Raw genomic sequence first — 17,969 nt, 5'->3', positions numbered from 1 at the left:
GGATAAACTGCGTATCATTTCTTCTCTATTATTCCATGAATATAGAGAAAAAGACAGACATCATTAAATCCACAAGCGGAGGAATTCCTACTAATAGCAATAGAAGGCCATCTCACTATCTATATACATAAAAACGTTGCAATACTTGCATTTGAACGAATGGATTTCAACTGAATGCAAATAAAAAGAAGTACTATAGGCATGGTTTTATCTGGGAGTATTTAAAATAGCTATTTTTGACATCTCTTCATGCAGTATCTGCAGACTGCTATGAAGTAACAGTGTGATGCACACTGAAGGTGTGTGGGTGTGTTTTACTGTCTGCATGGCTTCATGTGTGTGAGCATGTGAGGAGAGGAGGAGGATGCGGCTGCCATGGTAACGAGGGCTGTGTATGGAGGACAGCAACCAGTCGCAGACAGCCACAAAAAGAGCTATCCTTTTTTCCTCATTCCACTTCCACTTTTCCGATATAGAAAACGATCTCCGGAGCAAGCGTTCGATCGCGCTCCTGTCCCTCCTGCCTGACGTTTCAAACGCCTCACCTCACAACACTCTCATCAGACGCTGGAAACGCACACACTTCCAGAATGGCAACCATCACCTGCACGCGCTTCACAGAGGAATACCAGCTGTTTGAGGAACTGGGAAAGTAAGTTCTAATAGCTGCATTTCTTTGAATTGATGTGAAGGTATGTTTGAGCTGCACAATGGACCGAGATTTTATTTTCATCACAATGCAATGCTTTTTTAAGATATCAGCTCATGTTAAGAGTGTTAACTGTCAGACAGCTTGTTCATTAAAGAACAACGTAGCTGGAAAACATCCCCGAAAGACAGAACCGCAAATCCACTTTGAGTTTCGTTTGAAACGGGGTGCGAGGCAAATCTGGTAGTGGTTGGTTTGAATGTAGCATATTATGAAATCACTGCAACCAGGATGTGTAGAAGGATCAGTATGTACTAACTTGAGAATGCACAGAACGCATCTCGCATTACATAAGAAGCAGATACTGGGTGGAGGAGATCCACAGAGGAAACCACTTAAAAGTTAAGTGGCGAGATCTGAAGAGTGTTTCCAACATTATGCCATTAACGGTGCATTAAAACGATCTCAGGCTTTCAGAGCAATAATTAAAAAAAAAACACAATGTGAAGTGTTAACACAATAATGTTGTAATCTAAATATAGTCTTAGCTTAGTTTGCAGACAACAACCCAAATGGATTTAGCAAAATTCCCTGTAAGAAGATACATTAGATATGTGTGTGTGTGTGTGTGTGTGTGTGTGTGTGTGTGTGTATGTATGTATGTATATATATATATATATATATATATATATATATATATATATATATATACATATATATACATACAGTATATGCATCACAAGACACCTTACAGTACAATACAATGAAATGAGCCAGCTTATAATTACATTCATGAACATTAATGAGTGTAATTTAGATACCTGTACATTGATGCATATAGTGCCTTTAACAATGCTGTGAAATGTTGAGGCAGAAGTAAAAAAAAAAAAAAATCAGCTTGCTTCCCTCTTTCCATCCACCCACTCTGTACTACAGCAGTTTTTTTCTTTTTTTTCGAGCGAGTGCACTGTATACTTGTTTTCTTGATTTGAGAGCATGTAACACCTCTACAGAGATGGGTCTTCAACTCCATCTGGCCTTGTGCCCACTGCTGTACTCCCACACACACCCTCATACTGAACACACACACACACACACACACACATATACAAGTCTTTTTCTGTGGGCAGTCAAACCGCTTACATAATTGCATTTGTGGGTGGCAATTCAATTCAGACATTGAAATATTGCATAATCCAATGTATTACTGCCTGCCTAGCAGGTAAACCTCCATCTTTTTCTTGAAGTTTATATTCACAGTGCAATTCTACACTGAATGTCCCACATTACAGACATTGCTTCCATGTTCTTCTGGTTTTTAGGGGAGCCTTTTCTGTGGTGCGGAGATGTGTGAAAGTTCTCTCAGGGCAGGAGTATGCTGCAAAGATCATCAACACAAAGAAGCTGTCTACTCGGGGTAGGTGCACGGATCAGTCCAACAAACAGTTCACATGCTATAACATCATCAAAGTTCAGGATCTGAAGCAATCATTAGGAACGACAGAAGATCAGCAGTGGACTGATGTTCATACTTTTAACATCATTTTTACCTTATAACAATCACTCACTCTCATTTGTGACAAATACCTGGACACTTTTACATATGACATTCACTTGTGACGACTAGGGAATGCTGTGTGGGGTCAAGTGCAAAATCAGTATTAAACCCCTAAGTGGCCAAATACATCCGTCATGCCATTATTAACATCTGACATATTAGATTATATAATCAGGAACAGTCAGGGACGAGGCTGAATTTCAATTTTTCATCAGTTTAATCATAGTAAACGTTAGAAAATTTTTATTTTTGCTATATGCTGTTTCATTTCTTATTGTGATTGGAAAATAACAGAACTGGATTGTTCATATATGTATATATATATATATATGATTTAATTATGATGGACTGTAGTTCCTGGATTACTATATATGCATTTATCTTCTTTTATATTTTATTATTTTAAGAAATGTCCTTACAACTGGTGATTGTGGTATGATTATCATAGCTGAAAAAGGAAGGCTTTTTTCCTGGAAGCTGATACTGTAAAAGCTGAAAGTCAAGTAGAGCAGTAGGAGGCAGTGATATACCCTGAAGGCAGCTGCACACCTCCTACACCGTGTTGCCAAGCACACACCATGTTATATGCTTCAAATAGTAGCTACTGTACTTGCATTGTTGTTTTAATGGGTTTTTAGACAATGCAGTGTGCATGCGATCCATCATCGCAGCTAACACTTTTTCTATCAGTCTCCAAGAGCCAACCAATTCAAACACATTAAATGTATTATATTACTTCATAATGCAGTAATAAAATAAGTGAAAAAAAGTGATGCACATTCTGAGAGAAGACATTCTATTCTATTCTATTCTATTCTATTCTATTCTATTCTATTCTATTCTAATAGATCACTTTCTGTGTGTGTGTGTGTGAAAACAGAGGAAGTAACATTTGGTGAGAAAATAATGTGAGATTTCCTTTTGTTTTTCTGTTCAGTACATGGCAGTGGTGGCTAAAGATATTGGCATTTTTCAAATAATACACAATTTCTTCCAAAATAATGTTGGAATAAAAACTGTACGGGAAAATATTTTTTTTATATGTGCAGATGAACACAGCAAAATGATCTCATTCCACAGAGAAATCCTAAAGTGGCATGGTCAATATTACTGACACCTTCTAGAGATAGTTAAAAATAATTAGATTTCACACAAGTTTTTCTATTTATTTATTTACTTTGCAACTGAACCTTCTTATGGTGAGATGAAAGTGCCTGCAGTATAATAATCATGCATTCAACCAGTTTGATTAGAGAAAATGACTCATTCTCCTGTTTGTGTTACAGAAGGTCCAGAAAAGTATGAAAATCATCGTCAGAATAGTCCATCTGCAATCTGTGATTCAACCGTAACGTTATGAAGCGATGAGAATACGTTTTGTACTCGGATAAAACAAAAATAACAACTTTATTCAACAATATGTCTCTCGTCTGTGTCTCTACACATCACCATAGCGCCGTTTTGAAGAATATTTGCAAAGACTATAAAATACCTAACATTCTCCAAAACGGCGCTACGGTGATGTGGAGTGACACAGAGGAGACAAATTGTTGAATAAAGTCGTTATTTTTATTTTATTCATGTACAAAAATCACTGTTTGCACAAGAGGAGTGGGTCAAACGTACAGTACAGAGGCACAGAAAGCATGTTGATGGTTTTAGGTAGTGCCTGACTGTATTTAAATTGCTGTTCTATCAGTTAATATAACATAATATAAGTCTACAGTGTCAATCATTTTCTCAATGCCATTTATGTTCTTTTTATTATTTTTTATTTTTTTAACAGATATATCAAGTTCTGAACTAAAAACAGTTCCTGTAATATTGACAGTGAAATAAAAAGCTAATATTTTTTCAAATTTCAAATAATTTTTAGGTAAAAATGTGGGTTATTGGGAAAAAAAGTGCAAGGGTGACAATATTTGAGTACATTTTTCTAATTTTTCTAATTTTATAATTTTGACCACAATGCTCTGTGGTCTGGTCATACATTGATCGGCACCCTGTATCGTGGCCTTTAGTTGTTCTTCTACTTTTGTTAGGTGGAAGGAATGCTACCATGACTGTCCATATCCAGTTATGCAGTCAATGCATTTCTCAATGAACATCAGGCTCCCGAACAAAGCCAAAACAAGGAAATTCTAGGTTAATGGGGGTCTAATATTGGAAGCAACTGGCATATTTGATGGTGTCCCTTCATTCTCTGAAGAGGCTGCTACAAATGGAAAATGGATCACTGGGGTGCAGGTTTTCCTGAGATGAGCCACTTCTTATTCTAAATGTTCTATTCTAAAAACTCCTTGCTCTAATTTGACCAATGATCTATGCTTAAATGTTTTCTGACTTTTAGGGTCCAAGATAGCACAACACTGCACAGGACAAGCGGCTCAGATAATGGATGGATTTAATTGTAATTAATATTGGAATGGTATAATCATGAGACTGTACAACATATTGCAATCAACTCTAAAAGGTTTTTTTGAAGCACTTTATTTTGATAGTTCACTTTAGATACTCAACTAACTATAGGTAACTTTGCAACTCCATGTCGACTAGCAGTCATAAGAGTATTAGTATTATTTTGATGGTTCCCAACACAGTCTACTGACTATAAGTAACTTTGCAAGTACATGTCAACTTATTCTCCTAATAAGTCTACTAGTACTCTAATAAGAGTTAGATGCAAAGTTACTTATAGTTAGGAGAATGTCTGAATTCTTGAATTACGTGTAACCGGTTTTTGTACTTGTAGATTATTCTGATAGAAATGTTGCATCTGACTGACCGTGTAATTTTGAGAGGATATAGATAGATAGCAAATTTATTTTCAAGCGACTGAGAGCTATAGTCACACTTTATTTTGGGGACCAGTTCCCACTGTTAACTAACTATTAACTATGACTTTTGCCTCAGTAAACTAATAATTTGCTAGTAATTTTTTATAAAGTGTTACCAAACTATTTAAAATGTATATTATATGCAACAGAATGGAGTTGAGTCAAAAGTTTATGTTGGAATGTATTCTAACTATTCTAACTCTCTGTCTACTGTCACATCATGTCAAAAGCAAATAGAGCCCATTGTAATCAAAAGACACCGTCTACACCGATTAATTCACATCAAACTGTTGACAGTAAACAGGAAGCTGTGTATTTGGCACAGAAATACTCTAGCATATATCGAACTAGCTCTTTGAAACTTTGGCCATGATTAGCATGAGAATCCAATTCTTGAACAGTGTAAATAACTCAGAATGCACAAAATTCTGGCTAAATTTAATTCTCCAGAGAGTTTTGCATTTGTGCATCATCCAAATGAGTGGGCCGACTGAAAGCTGGGATTTCAGCATGCTCAGGGTGCATCAAAATGAGAGGAAATTACCTTAACAAGCCCACCCAAATCAAAGTTTGGTTCCGGAGTAGAGATATCAGAATAGTCTTCCAAAAAGCTGGTATTATTAATCTAAGCACTCATATTATGGTTTTACCTAAATTGACAAGTGTGAAAAGTACTGTAAACTACAATCATCCACTTCCAAATAACCGGAAATCCCACACATTTAACATTTAACTCCAAATAAAAAGTAAAATAACTATAACAAACATGCATGCATACAGTACATTTGCTTTATTTCAGAAGATATGTAATTGGAGAAAATAACAGAGAAAATACAGATTGCCGGAAAATTCCATCAATACTAAGAAAAGTGTTAAAGTCGGCATGAACAGAAAGTAGCGTTTGTCTATTTTTCCCTACTGTGACGTCTATCCGAGAGAAACTGCATATGAAATGAGAGGGTGGGGCTTGAGTTCATCCTTCGGAAGTTGATAGGATCATTGGAAGTTGGGGCATTACTTACCAAATGGAGGCAGATCTGAATGCCAGTTTGCAGTTAGTTGTGAGGGAATTTCTCTCCACTGGATTCACCGGCGACACCCTAACATAAAGATTTTTATTATTATTATTAATTCTAATTTATTTTGAGGAAGACAACGACAATCAATGGTACAAAACATACCTAACAGCATGCGCAAAGAGTGAGAGAACGAGAGAAAGAGAGAGAGGCTGCCTGAATGACTGAGCGCGTCCTCCATCAACTCATATTCAGAAACAAAAAAGTTTGCAATGTCCTAAGAGTAATTTAGTGGTAATATCGTAATATCATAATATCATTTTCGATATCCCTTTGTGGCTTTTGTCAGCACTGGTCAATGCATTTATTTCTCTAAAGTGAAGCATCAGCTTCAGCTTTTCACTCTGTTGTTTATCCGAGCGTTTACCGCTCACATCACTAGCTGTGGAAGAGAAGATGAGCCGTTTTGAGGAGAGAGGGGAGGTTAACATTTTTTTGTTTAAGATTACTAGGGCACATGAATAAAAAAATAATAATGAAGTGAACTGATAAATTATTTTTACTAAACACTGCAGTATTCCATATATTTTTTTTTTTTTATCATTTTTGATTGGTGACTTTAAGGCCAGGACACACCAAGCCGATTTCAAAGATCTAGCGGTGCCGAAAGCCGAACTCATCCGTTTAAATTATATTAAGCCTTAAAGTTCTGCATAATTAAGGGCGTAGCCACTTGAGTGACAGGTGGATTGCTCTGCTGTCACCGCCGTCAAACTAGGTGGGCGTGGTTTCAATAAACCAGCTCCAGCCTTTTTGCTCAATTTCGATTATCCGGTAGTGCAAACTGCCAAGATGGCGACGGCAGCCTCCGCCCACTTTTGGCTTCAAAAATGCTCTTCAGAAACCAATGGGTGACAACACAGACACTACGTCCATGTTTTCATAAAGTCTATGGTCTGGACCAAACATCAGGACTTGAACACACTGCACAGACTACAGCTGATTGCAAAATAGCATGTGCATTCTGCACCTGCAACATAACTGTCTTTATTAGCAGCTATCAGTGGTGTATATTAGTCATTCAAGGGAGAAACCAAAATAAGGATATAGGAGATATATGAAACTTAAACAAAATAGCATTTGCTTACCGATTGGACTATCAGTTATGTTGATAACTTTCTTCATTTTAAGCAGCTCATGTTGTTTTAAAAATATTCATGTATTGGAACGCTCCAGTAAGATAACGTAACATTAGAACAGCTTTCTGTCTGTGCCGTCTTTCGCTTTAATTCTCCCGCACTGACTCGTTCACTAAACTGAACATCCAATCAGAGTTCTCACACGTGAACAGTGTCACCATGTTACATGTCCGCGGGTTTAAGTGACCCTAATAACGTGATATTTAGACCCTAAAATGTGAATTTTACATAGACTGTATAAAAACATGGACGTAGTGTCCATGAGCATTTTTGAAGCTATAAGTGGGTAGAGGTGGCCATTGCTATATTGGCAGCGGGTCAACGTGCATCACTCCCAGATAATTTAAAATGGGCAAAGGGGCGGGAGCTGGTTGCTGAAACCACGCCCACCTAGCTAGACGGCAGTGTCACTCAAGTGGCCACGCCCTTACTTATACAGAACTTTAAGGCTTAATATAATTTAAACAGATGAGTAATAACCCCCCCCTCCCCTCCCAACACACACACACATTTTTCATGAAGGGCGAAATTATATATATAGACCAAAATATATATTTTTTTTTACCAGGCTGTAAAGTTTTTATATTTTCTGTTGTTAAAATGGGCAATTTAACATGGGGCGTCTATGGGATTGACTCCCTTTTGCAGCCAGCCTCTAGCGGCCAGTTGTTGAGTTACAGTACAGCACTTCCTTGTTGGCTTCACGAGAGAGAGCAGGAGATTACCGCTTGTAATTTTACCAGTGCAACCCCACCAAAACGTGTATTTTGTGTATTACAGAGGATCCCCCTCAAAACATAATTGGGCCAGTTCTGGGATAGTTTTGAGTAGTGATTGGGCAGGTTTTGTTGTGGAAACCTGGCAACCCTGCACAAGAACCAACACGTGGCACACACAATGAAGACTAGACTGACAGACGGTCGCTGACGACCGACGACTGACAATATCTTTGTGTGTCCTGGCCTAAAGGGTCACTTACCCTAATAAAAATATGACACAAGGTCACTGGTCCAGGGTTAATATCTAATGTCATGTTGACCCAAATTATTCAGGGGTGTGTTTCCCAAAAGCGTTTTATCACCACCAACATAATTGTATGATTCAGTGCTTTAAAACAAAACATTCACAAATAATGGACTTGGAAGTTTGAACAATGGAAGTTTGTACTGATGTAACAATACTGTATACTGGTGCTAAATGTCATGTGAAAAAACATTCAGCCTATTAAATTCTGAGCGAGAGTTTGAGTGGTAAAATGTGACGTTGTGAAGTCCTGGTGGTCATTTAGATTGCTTGGCCAAATTCTAGTGAGCACAACATGCAAAGGATGTTTGTACACATTCCCAGTGTAAGTCATCTGTGAACAAAGTGTGAATAACTTGCTAAACTGAGCCACAGCATCCACAACGGAGCTTGTTAAATGCAATTTGGTGAGCCCAGAGCTCTTAAAACAGAACCAGTTAAAGGAAAGCGCACGGCCATATGCGCTGCACAGACTCCCTACAGGCTGGCACACACAAATGATGCCACAGCCAAAACACTGCAGGTTTGAAGTTAAATTAAACACTTCACTACTGTAAGTTCTTCTGAACACTGAGAAAATAATAGACAAGCTAACTGGTGCAGCACTGTTTTGATGCTGCCTCAGGTATTTGACACACTCCTTTTAAATGAGCAAGATTTTCTATTGTTTTAGTGAGGACATTTGGCCTTTATAAGTACACACCTGTTTACTTAGAGGAATAGTTTTGAGGTATACAAGTGTGGGTATACAATTACAGTTTTTTATTATTATTATTATTATTCCAGAAATTCCAGCAAGTCTAGCAAAACATTTTTGGACATTTTAAGAATTGGCTTATATATGATTCTGGTGGTGATTCTGATGCCCAAGGAAAGATAACATGACTTAAAAATTATCTTCTGAAATCATTCTATGATTATATACGGCGCCGTAAAAACAGTTAGCATACCTCATGGAACCTTTTGACCGTCAACTGCATATTTTGATACTGAAACCAACACATTAAAAAAGAAAAAAATGCATAATATTAGACAGGTTATCTCCTAGCTGTAAACAAGCAAGCTCATAGATCATAATGGGAAAGAAATACAATTTGAACGGTTAAGTTTATAGCTTGAAAACTTCAGACACAAGATGATGGGTCAGGTAAATATAGTAAAAGGCATATGAAGAAACATTGCTCTCCGCATGCATCCTGTTTATTCCCTTAATAGACTTGACATTCTGATGGCAGAAGCTCTGTGGCTATAATGAATAGCAAAGGGCTTACGGGACATCCTCCATGTTTTATTCATGGCTGCAGATGTGGAAGAATACAGTGGGAGAATCCTGGAATTAAAATTTGGGCCAAAACCAAATAAAACTCTATTATGTTGTATTTGATAGATTTGAGAATATATATGTTTTGACATTTAATAGAGAAATAGGTCTTAGGAGAATCAATCTAGTTCATCTTTGCCTGGCTTCAGGAAAAGTGTAATGAGAGGCTTGATAGCAATTCTGATTGTTCATAAAAATAATTAAACGATAATAAGCCGTGAGGTCATTTGTGATGAGAACATTTTGTAGAACTCGACATAGAAACGTCTGACCCTGGGGCCTAGTTATTCTGCATATAGCTATAATCAGATTATAGTCAATTTTTATGGATTACATTATTACATATTATTCACAAAATAGCAGTAAACTGATTGATTCACTCCATTTTTTTTTAATTGTTAATAAACCTACCATATACTTGAGACTAATAATTAAGCAAGTTACTAAACATTGCCAATGCGTAGCTGTGAAATACTAAGTTTTCATTATATACACCAACTCAAAAAAAACTTTCAAACCTGGAAGATTTTGGCCATGTAATGTCGAGTTTTCATGCTTATTAATGTTTGTCCATTTAATGTAAGGATCCCTGAGCTTTTTTGTTAGCCGTACCTCATTGATCTACAATATTTATTCAAATTCTCACTGAGATTTCAACAACAGAACAACATAACTGCATGCTTACACTGTCACAATGGTCACATTGACAATGTTTAATTCATTTTAATTTGGCATATTTATGATTATATTTCATTAATTATAAACTTTTCATCAACACCTTACAATTTTTATTAATGAACCCCAATATGATACCATTCAGATCTAAATGATAAATGAGTTATGTCAAAACTAAGTAATCTAAAAGTAATCAAAATGTAGTCTAAATTAATAAGTAACATTTTTGTCATGTAATTTGTAATCAGTAACGGACTACAATCTGTAAGTAATCTACCCAGCACTGACCCCCTTAAATAAATGTGTTTTTCTCTATGTACCAAGCGTGTTTCAGTACATATAAGCTGTGAATGCTCTGCAATAACAATCCATTTAGGAGAATGATTTCGCAGACTGGCTAATTATTATTAACTTTAATTTCCCATGTCATTTGAGGTGTTACATAATAAAACATTAAAACTATGAATGTAACTGTAAACGTAAATTGGGTCAGTTGATCCACAAGAGCCCTGGGCACCTGTGCTGTGTTGCAATTATTTTGTCATTATTGCTCCGCGTTATTATTGGTTTGTTGGCCACATTTAATGGATAGGATCTGCAAACTGCTCGTCCCTAGTAGAAGAATGTGCAGCTGCTGGCAGATCTCCATTACTGAAAATCACATTGTATTTGGCATAAGCAAAGTATGTTGAAAGTACACATTATTTGGCAACATGCTTGAGCAAACTATTCAAAGTGAACATTTCTGAACATTTTTTAAGGTTCCATTTATTTTCTCCTTGCTTAACGAATCTTGCATGTTTGAGGTGTGTATGATGTAAGCATTCATATCTTGAGAAGACCCTGCCAACTAAAGCCTATAGGCAACAATCCTAAAAAAAATTATGAATAAATTGAGGCAAAGAAATGTTTTCGATACTGTTGAAACCTGTGCTGCATTTAAGATGTTTCGATTTTCTTGATGTTGGTGTTGGATAGCAAATATTTGACATATTGTGATATGGATTTTAAAGCTTAAAAGGGGCTTTGATGTGAAATAAGTCATAGTGGAAGCGGTGAAGTATGTCATTTCTGCCATACTAGTGTAATTATTAAAATAAATAAATGGTGTGCACTTGGTGATTTTAAACAAGAATTTCTGATCATTTAAGCAGAGAACATTACAAAAGAGACATTTCTAACTGTCATTTGTTTACTTATTTTGCCTTTTATCTGTTGATATTGGTGAAGGCCATAGCCTTGTGGTCAGTACTCCAAAAATGTAACTTTTAAAATTAAGAAACTGCATTTTGATGGATTGTACTTTTTTCCACAGCATAGTAAAAATAGCTGTTTGCTCATGTACCATCTGTATTTTCCATTTTGGATGTTGAAAAATCTGTTATTTTATATATTCTAGATCACCAGAAGCTGGACAGGGAGGCTAGGATCTGCAGACTGCTGAAGCACTCCAATATTGGTAAGTTTACTACACACACACACACACACACACACACACAATGTTTACTTAGCTGTCTAAATGAGGTGAACTTGTGTTTATATAAAGCTAATTATAAATATAACTGCCATTAAGGAACAAATCAATCTAGTGACTAGTTGTATTATTTTATGCCAAACTATTTAGACATTATAAGCAATTTTTCTGGTTTAATTTCACTAGACTAAAAAGGCTCAGATACTCTCTGGGTATGGCCAAGTTTCAATATGCCAAAGTCTTGCCAAACTTGGATTGGTGTGCCCACCATCTTGAAATTGAGGAGATATACAAAACCAGGGTGTGTTTGAATGTAACTCACTGATTAACCATAATATGATGCATCGTTGAAGAAACTAACCAACTAGTCACAACTGTCTCCTGAAACCATTTAGTAACATGACTGCACTCACTCCACACTGGTTCAATTTTAAAGGATGATCGTCAATGACGCCACACGCAGGTTGTGAAGTAATAACTTTATTAACTATTTACTATTAACTTATCGATTCATTACCTCTGATATGCTGCTGTATTGAACATGGCACACGATGACTACTTCATTATTTTTGGTGCCCTGTCATTATGCTTTATTTAATGTTTGATTCATTAATTGATAATGTTAGAGATATTAATTGAAATATATATACAGTATATTCAAATGTAAAGAAGGATAAAGCTGGTACTGCATGTTAGTTTGCTCACTGAGCCCAAGAGCATGATCTTTGTAAGTCTACATGTTTTACTATCAAGAAACTAATCGCAGGTCAAAATATTTAGCTCCAACCTTGTATGCTTGTGATGCTGTTCGCGAATGTGGAGTTTCAGGAAACACAGAATTGTTCAATTATGTTAGCAACAATGGAACTTCCAACCATAGTTAGCTATCAATGCTTTTGGGAAACATAGCCCTGTTTGGTAAATTATAAAAGCTTTTGATATCTTTTGGTCAGCATGGTCTGAACCATATTCAGTTTTGAGCCAAAGCTGTTGACAATCTGAGGAATTCTCTAGGAGGAAAATGACAATGTGCTGTAGTAGCATCAACAACATCAACCCCACCTTTGAAACTAAAATTGATCAAGTATAAAGAAACCCTCCTTAATCAATGTGCCAAGCTTTTATCATATACATTTCAGTGGACTGCCATATATTGCAATGCATAAATAATGGGATAATAATAACAACAACTAGATTGTTATATACAAGTGTGCCAATTTTCTGAAGAAATTGTGAGTTGTGCATGACAGACTTTGCTTCCACAACATCCCAACTTTATTTTCCCTCTTTTTATTTTGAATGTAACATTCGTATATGGGTCTCAGTGACTTTAAACAAGACCAGACCCATCCCTGTGTTTGAAATTGCCGAAAAACTAGAAATTAGTATCCGAAAAACAGTATGTGAGGTGAGTAGTATCTGAATGACTACTTTTTCCTCCCGGTTTCTGAAGTTCACATTTAATGGACATTTCACTATCACATGAGGCCAACAGAAAGGATTTAGTGTATGAATGGCAGTTAAGAGACGCAACTGATTACAACATGCCAGATGTAGTCCAGGTGATTCTCATTCATACTTCCCAAATTCATACTATATAGAATTTTTTAATGGTCACGAAGTAAATTCAGATTCAAATCAGAGAGTACATGATTTTGGACACACAGCATGCCTCTATGATATTCGGTTGCCGAGATATAGCTGGGTCATCTTATGCAGTTGCTAGTGTGCTCTGAATGGTTGCTAGAGCGTAGCTATGCAGTTTCCATGGTGATACTGGCTACTTGCTTACTTGAGTGAATAGAGTGAAATCTAGTCTCCATGGCACCGTAATCTGAAGATATTTCTCTGATCCATTTTCAGTGGATGAATGTGTAGGGAAACAGTTGCTATAGGTGTAGCAGCCATGTTCCCACCTCTTAAAAAACATACACTTTTTTCAGCCCATATCTGTTAAAGCCCATTTCCACCACAGAAAAATAATATTAATAATAAAATAAAGATAAAATAAATAAAGGTAATTGTGACTTTTTATCTCACAATTCTGACTTTTTTCCTCGGAATTGCATGAAATACACTTGGAATTGTGAGAAAATAAATAAAAATTGTGATATATAAATTCACAATTCTTAGGGAAAAAAAGTAATCAGACCTGGAGTTTATATCTCACAATTGCAATGAAAAAAAGAATGGAAAAAGTCAGAATTGTGAGATATAAACACAAATGCAAGCAAAAAAAGAACTGTGAGATTTTTATTCAGTGGCGGAAATGGTCTTTGATATATATCTGATCATCCATTAAATTAATAATATTTATTTAGCAATTTCCATGAGCCTTTTGAGGTTCATACTAATCAGGCAAATGACTTAAAGCTTAAAGCTCTGTTCTCAGGCCAGAGGTGAATCTGTGCTCTTATTTGAAACATTTTGGAAAAAAAGTTTGTAGCAAATCTGGGAATAACATCTGGGAATAACAATCCCAGAAACAATTAAAATGTATACTTGTACAATTACAATGGACTGTAAGTGTAAGAAAACATTTTTAATAATCATGTTATCTCTTTGTTTCTTCTCCATCCAGTGCGTCTGCATGACAGCATCTCTGAGGAAGGTCACCATTACCTCATCTTTGACTTGTAAGTTTCTCTGAACAACCAGACCAGATAAAAAAGCAACTTACAGTACTGTACTATATTACTGTACAAACCATGAACTGAAATACTGCTCTAGGTTAACAAAGGCCCAAGTGATTGAAAAACATGATTTGGTTTAGAAATGGATAAATATTTTAGCTTTTCTGCTAATGTCAGGTTTTGTGGGGGAAAGGATAATAAAGGGTAATTTTTGTGCAATAGTGTGGGTGGATACAATAGATATCTTCTTATTGAAATAATTACAGTACCTACTGTATGACACCTTCATAAAACCACTGTCTTCTTAAAATTGCTAGATGTTGAAAAGAAGTATAAGTATAAGTATAAGTACAACTTCAAGCATTTTAGTCTCCAAGGGATTTTTATTAAAACTAATAGATTTCTGCTTCTGGTGAAACTTTATTTTAATGTGTATTTGCTAGAGATAAGGTTAAGAGTTTTTAGCCTTGGAATAACACAATTCACTGTTAATACTGTAGTAAATATATTTAATATATTTAACAAAGATGCATTAAAATAAAGTGTTAGGTGTTGAAATGAATTTACTTTCATTGTATGAATAAAAAGATACACTGAGACATTAATGCATTAACAAGTCTCATGATTTAGTTATATTGCCACTTATTTGTCGAAAGTAGCAATAATAATTGTAAGTAATTCTGCTTCTGTTTTATTTATTTCTGTACTATCAATTGTTTTTGGGAGGCACTGCCTCCCTTGCCTCCTCACAGAAAACACTCTTGCTATGTACTGTTGGAAATTGTTAGGGGACAGACAACTACTGAGAGGGAAAGTGAAAAGTTCACAGAAACGGAAGTGCCTACAGTTGAAGAAACTCCCATAAATAGACTGCTGTCTCAAGTCAATTAATACTTTAATTAGTGCCATTACTTGCTCATTCTTGCTTATTCGTGTGGTTCAGAGTAACAGGTGGTGAGCTGTTTGAAGACATTGTTGCCAGGGAATATTACAGCGAAGCAGATGCCAGGTAGGTGGGCTATCAGCACAACACAAATGGACTGTATGTATACAAGCATCACACAATTAATAGACAATATGCAAATACATAAAAGCACACTAAATTAAATAGTCCAAAGTTAAGTCTCTATGCTTTGACAAGAGCCAGATAACTCACAAATTTGCCAAAACTAGGCAAAACTTTCATTTTTAATTTTAATCAGACTGCTTAACATTCACTTTAGTGATGCAGATAATAGTTTTTATTAATATTATTATTATTCTACAGCAAGCAAAGGAAAAAAAAATGGAATGCTTACAACTGACGTTAAAATGTGTTTAAATCCTGTGTCATGTGTTGAAATTGTGTGGACACTGGACAGTATATTCCAATGTATTTGAGTAAAAGTTTGTTTTTTGTTTGTTTGTTTGTTTGCTTTTCTTCCCATGAAGCCATTGCATCCAGCAGATTTTGGAGGCAGTACTTCATTGCCATCAGATGGGCGTCGTGCACAGAGACTTAAAGGTATTTCATTATAATTGTTGTTAAATCTCTGTCTCTCTATATATAATGCAATGCTGAAATGTCCAATTATTGTAAATGCATCCAGCTTGCCGTAGGGAGAAGTGCACCAGACTGTTATTTTTTACATGTACTGTGTGAGCAGCATTTTTTAGTGTCCTTATTAACAGTTTACCACATTCAAACTGGAAGAGAGCTACACAATGAGAGCCCACAAGTGGCGGAGTTTTGGTGTAGAGTATTATTTTTTGCGATACAACTTATGCCAAATCCAGCCACTCAAAACACTGTAGAACAAATTCCAGGAAACGAGAATAGATGCAAAAGTAATTCGAAAACATTTGAACTCTGAATATAAAATGTAGAATCAATACAGCAGATTGGTGGTCTCTGTAGCAAAGACTATATTTCTGAAAAGTGGTAAAAAACCAATTACTTATGTAATAAAATTCAATACAATGCATTTGTAATACTTATACAATTAAATTTGCAATAAAAAAATGAACAAACTTGCGTAATCTTGCAAGAAAATGATAATGAGTTTCTCATATGCACATCTTTGATGTGTTCTTCTCAAATGAGAAGAGATAATAGTTAGTGTTAAGAAAGGGCAACACATGTGGCTTTTGTGGAATTTCTTAAAAGCCTCAACAGAAGCATTTTGGCCAGTCTGTCCAGGAAGGACAGATTTCAGTTTTGATATTTTGAAAAAATGTTAACACTGGAGTGCTTATTGCCACTGGAGAGACCCAAAACTCTCAGTAACACCGTTGTAAACACATAGATTTCAACCAAAAATATTGTCTTCTACTCATTTAGCCAAATGGTCAAAAAGGGATTAAACAAAACATGATCATTATGCGTAATTTTTTTTTAATTATTGTCTCAAATTACAGCATAAATAAAAAGAATACAACAGGTCCTAAAACCGAGCCTTGGGGCACCCCATATCTGACATGGACAGGACAATATTTGTGTTGTAATATGATGGGTAAAAAACAACAACAAAATGATCATTAACATTTTATCCATGCATCTTTTTTCCTTTTTTGTCCCGTTTGCTTCCATGTTTCTAGCCAGAAAACCTGCTTCTGGCTTCAAAGTCCAAAGGTGCAGCTGTAAAGTTAGCAGACTTTGGGCTTGCCATTGAGGTTGAAGGGGAACAACAGGCTTGGTTTGGTAATGACCCATTTATTATACCACCAACTATCATTGATATAGAATTGCACAAATCGTAGATTTACAGTCCAAATATATTTTCACATAATATTAAGGGTAACACTTTAGTTTGGGAAACAAAATTATTAGTCCTATTTACTAACTAATAACTTTTGGCTCAATAAACTCCTAATTTGCTGCTTATTAATAGTTAGTAAGGAAGTTGTTAAGTTTAGGTATGAGGTAGGATTAAGGGATCGCCCTTATGGTCATGCAGATTAAGACATTAATATGTGCATTATAAGTACTAATGAACAGCCAATATGCTAGTAATATGCATGCTAATAATCAACTTGATTCCTAAACTAAAGTATTACAATATTTAGTATATTAAATGCAGTGCTGTTGATTCTTAATATTTTAATATTTGTTTTGGTTCTGATTTTAATCTTTATGCATTTGTCAAACAAACACACACACACACACACACACACACACACATGCACACACACAACATATGAATTTATGTTCTCTTCCATATTAGTCAATTCAGTGCTGTATCAACAGATAGGGTATGTGAACTTAAGCTCTGCCCCTCTGGATGTATTTTGTTGTACATACCATTGGGCCATCTAGTTCAGATTTCAGTGGGTTTCAACATGCCTCACACACTTTCACACATAATGGGCAAAAAACATCCCTCAAGCAATATATTAACTTTCATGTTCTGAATAGGTTCATTTCTGAATAAGTTCACATATGAGCTAGGCTAAGGGGTAACCCCACTAGACCAGCGATTCCATCACTCATGCTGTCAAATGTTCGCTCTTTGGAAAATAAACTCGACTCAAAGGGATAGCTCACTCAAAAATGAAAATTTTATGTTTATCTGTTCAGTAGAACACAAACAAAGATTTTTAACTCA

At 35.8% G+C, this 17,969-nt stretch overlaps 1 protein-coding gene across 2 annotated transcripts in view; it reads left to right on the top strand.

Annotated features, from left to right (window-relative positions):
* Positions 1 to 313: 313 nt before the first annotated feature.
* The window catches only part of LOC113063851 (calcium/calmodulin-dependent protein kinase type II subunit alpha), a 47,792-nt gene continuing 30,136 nt past the window's right edge, over positions 314 to 17,969 (top strand). Inside the window, exons 1-7 of one of the 2 annotated variants that reach the window (XM_026234244.1) lie at positions 314 to 652; positions 1,972 to 2,066; positions 11,678 to 11,737; positions 14,334 to 14,388; positions 15,329 to 15,394; positions 15,817 to 15,889; positions 16,963 to 17,065. In XM_026234244.1, coding sequence (XP_026090029.1) covers positions 591 to 652; positions 1,972 to 2,066; positions 11,678 to 11,737; positions 14,334 to 14,388; positions 15,329 to 15,394; positions 15,817 to 15,889; positions 16,963 to 17,065 — 514 coding nt within the window. In that variant the 5' untranslated portion in view covers positions 314 to 590. The remainder of the gene's footprint in view (positions 653 to 1,971; positions 2,067 to 11,677; positions 11,738 to 14,333; positions 14,389 to 15,328; positions 15,395 to 15,816; positions 15,890 to 16,962; positions 17,066 to 17,969) is intronic. The other variant, XM_026234245.1, reaches the window with a different exon arrangement.

The sequence above is a fragment of the Carassius auratus genome, chromosome 46 (assembly GCF_003368295.1).
Source record: "Carassius auratus strain Wakin chromosome 46, ASM336829v1, whole genome shotgun sequence".
In the NCBI taxonomy this organism is placed as follows: domain Eukaryota; kingdom Metazoa; phylum Chordata; class Actinopteri; order Cypriniformes; family Cyprinidae; genus Carassius; species Carassius auratus.
Note: the sequence above shows the minus strand (reverse complement) of the source record. Positions and strands in the feature narration are given on the sequence as shown.